At 48.1% G+C, this 6,669-nt stretch overlaps 1 protein-coding gene across 2 annotated transcripts in view; it reads right to left on the bottom strand.

Moving 5' to 3' along the window:
* Positions 1–217: 217 nt before the first annotated feature.
* The window catches only part of Dguok (deoxyguanosine kinase), a 28,169-nt gene continuing 21,717 nt past the window's right edge, over positions 218–6,669 (bottom strand). Inside the window, exons 5-7 of one of the 2 annotated variants that reach the window (XM_028762490.1) lie at positions 1,330–1,445; positions 757–856; positions 218–408 (exon numbers count right to left, since the gene is read on the bottom strand). In XM_028762490.1, the coding sequence (XP_028618323.1) occupies positions 382–408; positions 757–856; positions 1,330–1,445 (243 nt within the window). In that variant the 3' untranslated portion in view covers positions 218–381. Of the gene's footprint in view, positions 409–756; positions 857–1,329; positions 1,446–1,763; positions 1,825–6,669 lie in introns of those variants that run through there. The other variant, XR_003710714.1, reaches the window with a different exon arrangement.

Genomic DNA, 6,669 nt, shown 5'->3' with positions numbered 1-6,669 from the left:
ATTCTGGGCACACAAACTTCATGCAAGGCAGGGCCTGGCTGGCAGCTCTAAGATAGTCCTGCCCTGAACTATCAAAAGGACACCTGATCACACAGGAATGCTGGTGAAGAAAGGCTAAGACTTTTCTTAGGTGAAAATTGGTATCTAATATGGATAGAGAACAGGCACAATAGTCCTGAAATAAATGACCAACTGGATTAGAAAAATAGCAAAGTCAGCTTTATTTTCAAAGTGCTTGAGATTAAAAAAAGAAAAAAAAAAAGACAATGGCAGTATGAAGACAGCACACACCCAAGTGTGGGGATGCGTAAGGGGTCAAGGGGCAAGGGGATGTGCATAACGGGACGAGCCCAGACCACAGTCAAGATGTCTACTCATAGATTACAGGTTCCTTATAAAGGTGTTGACCTGCAGGAGAAGAAGAGCTAACGTTACTCTGGAGTCTCAGTCCTTCCCTCAGTCTATATGTCTCCAGTCTCATGAGCATTTATAACTCGAGGAAACACAAGCTACCCAGGGTCAGACAGCAGGGAGTGGTGGCTGGGAACAGAACCCACCTGTCTCCTGTCCCCCACTTTAGAACACCTTACAGGAGGCAGTCACCTAACTGACTGATACTTCCTAGTCCCATGCACTTTAGAGCTGGGGTTTTATTTGTAATTTGCCTACGCTCTCAGGGTTTTGGAGTGTGAAAGGCAATTTGAAGCACAAAGCAACAGAGTCTGAGGCAGAGGCCGGGAGACGAGCTCTGCTCACCTGTCCCAGGAGCTCCTCTTGCTTGGCGGCATTTTCAGAGAAATCTTCGCTGACATTCAGCACCAGCACTGGCACATGCTGCAGAGCTTCAAAGTGGAGCCTGGAGCAGCAAGAGAGAGATGCTGGGGTCATGCCACTCACTTTCCTCCAGACCCATCCAGAGGCTCAAAACTAAAGCTGCCTGTGGAGTAGAAGGCTGAGGCGGTTCTCTAGTCTTCAGACTGCTGCTGAAGTCAGCATTCAAACACTGGCCTGAGCAACCCAAGCCAGACAGAGGACACTAAAAATGTCAACCAAAACGGACATTTTCTAAACAACTCCAGTCCTCCATCCTGAGCCAATTAGGACAAGCATTCATCACAAGGTACAATCTAGAGAAAAGAAAAGAAGGATGGAAAGAAGGGAGAGAGAATCCAACAGTTGCCCCTTGGGACCAATGGATTCTACTCCATGTGCCATCTCGCCGAGAGATGCTGGGCATGTCCAGCATCCAGCATCCTTGCAGCTCCACCGAGAGCTAAGGCTGTGCTCAGCACGGTGGCAGAGGCTCTCGTCTGTCTGTTACATACTTACTTGGTAGTCTTGTTAATAAACCAGTCTTCGTGCTGACCATGCAGCTGTTTAAGATAGGCCAGTTCAATGCCTTTCTCTTCTTCTCTGCCCCTCTGGTACAGCCTCTCCATACAAACCTAAAAGACAATCCCCCTGCAGTTACATTTCAGTCTTACAGGGCCAAACAACCCACAAAATGTCTGCATGTCCTCTTTGGTACCACAGCCCATGACTCTGCATCTGCTGCCTTGTTTTTTTGCTCAGGGCATGGGTACTGTGTTGTCTACTCCTGCCTCAGACTGCTCTTCCTTGGAGTAGCTTCAACTGGTTAAAAGCGAACACCATCCACCCAGCCAGCCACACTGGGAGCTGGAAACTACCCTTCTTTCTCTTCTCCCCGAGCACATCAAGAAACCAGGAGATCCCACTCTCTCTAGCTGGCCCTGTTCTCTCACCTCTGCCTTGGCACTCATGCCTTTCATCTGGACACTTCAAGAGTCTGCTTCTTCCTGTCTCCTGGAGGTGAAGAAGTGCACGGAGAGAGCACGGGCCTTAGAGCCAGTCAGCTATCACGTTTGTGGCAAGCAGTTTGGGTGGGCTCCCTTTTCTCCATCCTCCACCCACCCGAAGGCAGCTGAGACTGCTCTGAGGTAAGGCACATTAATTAGGATTGCCAAAAGTCATTCTGCCCTTCCAGTTTGCCCCTCACTCCAGTCTTCTATGGTTCTTGTGCCCCTGCTTAAAATACTTTGCTCCACAGGGTCTTTACCAGCTACAGGTATAACCAAAGACTTCAAGAAGTTATGAACTTGCCATCCTCCTGCCTCAGCTTTCCAGGTGGTAGGGTTATAGGCATGCACCACTGTGCCTGGCTTGTGAGTACCATTCTACTTACAAAGTGGCAAGCAATTTGAAACATCTCTAGATTAAGCACTCACTCTAGAGTAGACGAAACATCTGCATAAGTCAAAGGTAACACAAAATGAAGTGGAATCTGAGTCTTGACACTAAGGCCTCTCTCCCCGCCCCTTTGCAGAGTTTCACTCTGCCTCCACCTGCAGGTCTGAGGGCCTCTGCCTCTGAGAACTGCAATTCCTTCCCACAGCACATAAGGCCACAGTACTTGTCCTCAGCTTCCTTAGTCCCTGCCTTGCTCCCGGCTTCAGCCAGATTTGGCCTCCTTCCTGTGGGACAAGCCAAGCTCCTTCACACTTCAGAACCTCCGCTCCAAATGTTTGTTTTGCCTGAATTGCCCTTGTTCCTCTTTCTGCCTGGTCAAATACTTCCTTATTCAATGTCAACTGTCCTCAGAGTGTGGGTGGGGTTAACCCCTGTGTTTGGGGCCCCCCCCCCCCACTCCCATCTTTCCTAAGGAAATGAAACTACGCAAACAAATTCTTTTTAGCACCCTCCTTCCCCAGCCTGCTTGTCGAGTTCTATCTTCTTTGACTTTATTTTTTGAGGTAGTTCTAGGTGTGCTCCAGGCTGACCTGGAGCTCTGTAGCTTATGTGTTCCCTATCCTCCTGACTTCTGCTACTCAGTTCTCCTCAGTCAAAGCACTGGGACTGTGCTCTCAGTGGCACTGGGACAGTCTATGCACATATGCATTCTTGACTCAATCTTCTGAGAACGGAGACAAGACTCCACGGCATATTCTGTACTTAGGGTTTGATGTTCTGTCTCTGTGACATATTCATATTCTCTCTCTCTCTCTCTCTCTCTCTCTCTCTCTCTCTCTCTCTCTCTCCCTCCCTCCCTCCCTCCCTCCCTCCCTCCCTCCCCCTCTCCCCGGGCTGTCCTGGAACTCACTCTGTAGACCAGGCTAGCCTCGAACTCAGAAATCTACCTGCACCTGTCTGCCTCCCGAGGGTTTGACTCTCACTTAAACAGTGATTCACTGTTCTCACTTAGCATGGCTTACACTTAGAAATCTAGCACTGGGTGGCTGAAATCTGAATCCTTCTAGTGAGTTCCAGGCCGGCTAGGCTATGAAGTGATGAGACCTTGTCACAGTACAGCACTCTATTTTATAGCATAGTATGTTCAGCCAGGCCCCTCTAACAAGCACTCGGGTCATCTCCAATGCTTGGCTACTACAAACAGTGGTGCATGTAACAGAACAGTCTGTCTGTGTGCCAGCGTATCTATGGACTCAACTCTAAGCACCAGAATTAACAGGGCAAAAGGCATGAGCTCTTCCTACTAGAACTGCCCAATTGCCTCCTCAGAGGCTACATTCCCACAAGCAGGCAGCTTCAGCTAAGTTACTTAATTTTTACTCTGAGAGAAAAATGTCTTCTGAATTGAAATAAATATTTAAAAAAATATAACCATATTTTCAAATACACACAAGGACAGAACAATTCTTGCAAAAGCTATTTATAATTACCGCCCATTGACTACAGACAGCCATTGACACCAGCCTGGATCTATTAAACTCAGTTAGCATTTCCTTTTTTATTATTAATTTGCTAAACTGAACAAACTTTTCTTTCCTCTAAAGTCTAGGCCAAGTCCTACTTTGAATATTTGGCATAATTCTCTCTTTACTGAGTGATTTATCCTGGCCCCACGTCATTTCCAGTGCACATGGGAGCACACACCAGACTGAAGTGGCAGGGACCCTGTGGCCACGCTTCCCAACCTGCCCGGCTGTGACTGTCAAAGGCTCTGCTGACTACGCCCTCTAGCTTCAAGCGCAGGTGACACTTATTCCCACGCAGTCCCTGAGTACTCTGTCCCAGCTTCACTGTCGCAGACAGGGATGGGCATCCTGAGGCTCGCGGCCAGCCACACTTCCTCTTCTTGACCCCAAGGGGTAAGGGGATACAAGCCCAGCCATTTCTCCTCCAATTGTCACTACTGTGATTGCCAGCTTCCTTGAATTTAAGGGGAGGATAGGTAGATGGGCCTGGAGCCCATCTCAGACTCTAAAGCCAGTGTCTGGCAGGCGTCTGTGTTGTGCTGGGTGCTGGCTTGAATTTGTGTCCTGCTCATCCTCTGGCATTCCTGGGTTCCTTTATCTAACACCATCCAAACAGCACTAAAATCTCAAACTAGTCCCAAAAAGTCTCATTATGAGATGAAATACTTCAACTGGTCTCTTCTAAGGGACAAAGCAGCCCCCAATGACAATCACTATAACCACCACCACCCTGGCACTCCATACAGGCCCCTCAATGGACATTAAGAAGGAAGGTAAGGGAGACTTGCTTGTTTTATGGATCCCAGGGTCTGGGTCCAACCTCCATACCACAGAATCAAAAAGCGAAGCAGCTCTATCCTACTCCAGGAAGGACTCAGGCCACTGGCCCCTCTGCTCCTCCCAGCAATGGTGGCCTGGCCCTGAGAAAGCCACCCTGTTCTGTATCTCTCAGAATAGATTAGGTCAACAGTCTTCCTTCTCCTGGCCACAGCCTTCAACCCCTACTACTCTAAGTCCAGCCACCTTATGAATCCCAAGGGAAATCTAATGCTGTCTCTAACTCGGCCTACAGCTCCACTCTGTCCTATTCCACAGCACCTCACAGCTGGAGAGACCTCCCCTCCCCTAGAAACCTGCCTCAGCCACATCCTGCCATCCTCTGTGGGAGCAGGCTCCTCTGTACAACTCAGGGACTATTTTCTACCTGTAAAGTCACCAGCCTTTACAATGTGCCTCTATTCCTCCTTAGCAAGAAAGACCACTGAAAGCAATTGGTCAATGTGCCTCAGCTGGCCAAACCACTTCAGTTCACAGAAGACTCTTCTCAGCCCTTAACTCTTTCCAATATTTAGTTCAATTTTATTTGGACCTGAAACTTCATCTAGACTCTCTTACTCCCCACTGTGATCTACCTTTTTCATTATAATCCAAGTGCTCCCCTGATGGGTTTGGCAAGATGGCTCAGCAGGTAACCTGTACTAGAAAAGAAGGATTGGTGACTTAAGATCCAGCCCTGGAATCCATGGGAGAATGGAAAGAGAGAAGTGAAGTTGACTCTCTCTGTCTCTTCTCTGTCTCTCTCTGTCTCTGTCACACACACACACACACACACACACACACACACACACAAAGATGAAGAGGAATTGCTAGAAGAGGAGGAGTAAACGTCATAATAGAAAAAAAATGTGGGGTTGGAAAGATGGCTCAGCAGTTAAGAACACCAATTGCTTTCAGAGGTCCTGAGTTCAAATCCTGGCAACCACATGGTGGCTCACAACTATCTATAATGGGATCTGATTGTCCTCTTATGAGTACAGGGTACTTATAGACATAAAATAAATAAATATAAAAAGAAGAATAAATAAGTAAATAAGAAAGTAAATAAATAAATAAATAAATAAGTAAATGCAGCCAGGTGTGGTGGGGCACACTCTTAACCCTAGCACCTAGGAGGCAGAGGCAGACATAGTCTGTGAGTCTGTGAATCTGAGGCCAGTCCAGAACAGCCAGAGCTACATTGTGAGACCATGTCTCAAAAAAACCTTTTTTTTTTTCCTTCGAGACAGGGTTTCTCTGTGTAGCCCTGGCTGTCCTGGAACTCACTCTGTAGACCAGGCTAGCCTCAAACTCAGTCAACTCAGAAATCCGCCTGCCTCTGCCTCCCAAGTGCTGAGATTAAAGGTGTGAGCCACGCCCGACTTAAAAAAAAAACCCTTAAAAAAGGTCAAAAAGGCAAGAATACACAAATCCAGTTCCAGCTGCACTCAGAAGTCCCTCTCCTGGCTGCCCCTTCCTTCTGGTCCTTTCTATGGGGGCCATGAAATATGGCATGACAGGAACTTTCTTACTTGTTCTCTGACTCCGCTCAGTGTGCCCCCAGGCTCCCTTCTGTCCACAAGCTCAGCCCCAGCCTGCAGACAGCTGGCTTGCTTTCTGCAACAATGGGCGTACCTGGCATCTGATCATATTTGCAAATTGTCTCTCAAAAGTTGACAGCAGTATCTCTCAAAACCTGCTTTGCCTTGACTGGGAATCCTGCCCTGCAAGTCTTTCAAGAAATCTACTTTACAGATGAAGACCCCCTTCAGTGGAAAGCTTTCCAGGGTCCAGCCAAGGTCCAGTCAGTAGGAGCCAAGGGCCAATGCTGTCTCCAGAGGTCTCCTGTCATGACATCATCCCATGGGCTAAACTGGCTCCCAAGTTCAAGTTACAGAATCAGAGGCAGAGGGCACTTCTATAGTTTGCTTGCCTAAGGGACTTCTCAAGGACCAAACTGTGGGCAACAATTTAGGATAAGGGGAGAAAACATTCCTTCTTTCCCCATATCCTAGACAGAAAACAAAAGGTACCACTGAAGCCTCAGCTGACCCGACACAGGAAGGAAACTGCATAGGCCAGGTGGCTGCAGATCTGAGCGTCCGACCTGCAGACCTGC

The sequence above is a fragment of the Grammomys surdaster genome, unplaced genomic scaffold (genome assembly GCF_004785775.1).
Source record: "Grammomys surdaster isolate TR1022 unplaced genomic scaffold, NIH_TR_1.0 133, whole genome shotgun sequence".
NCBI classification, from domain to species: Eukaryota; Metazoa; Chordata; class Mammalia; order Rodentia; family Muridae; genus Grammomys; species Grammomys surdaster.
The sequence above is the reverse complement of the archived record's forward strand: the minus strand, read 5'-3'. Positions and strand labels throughout refer to the sequence as shown.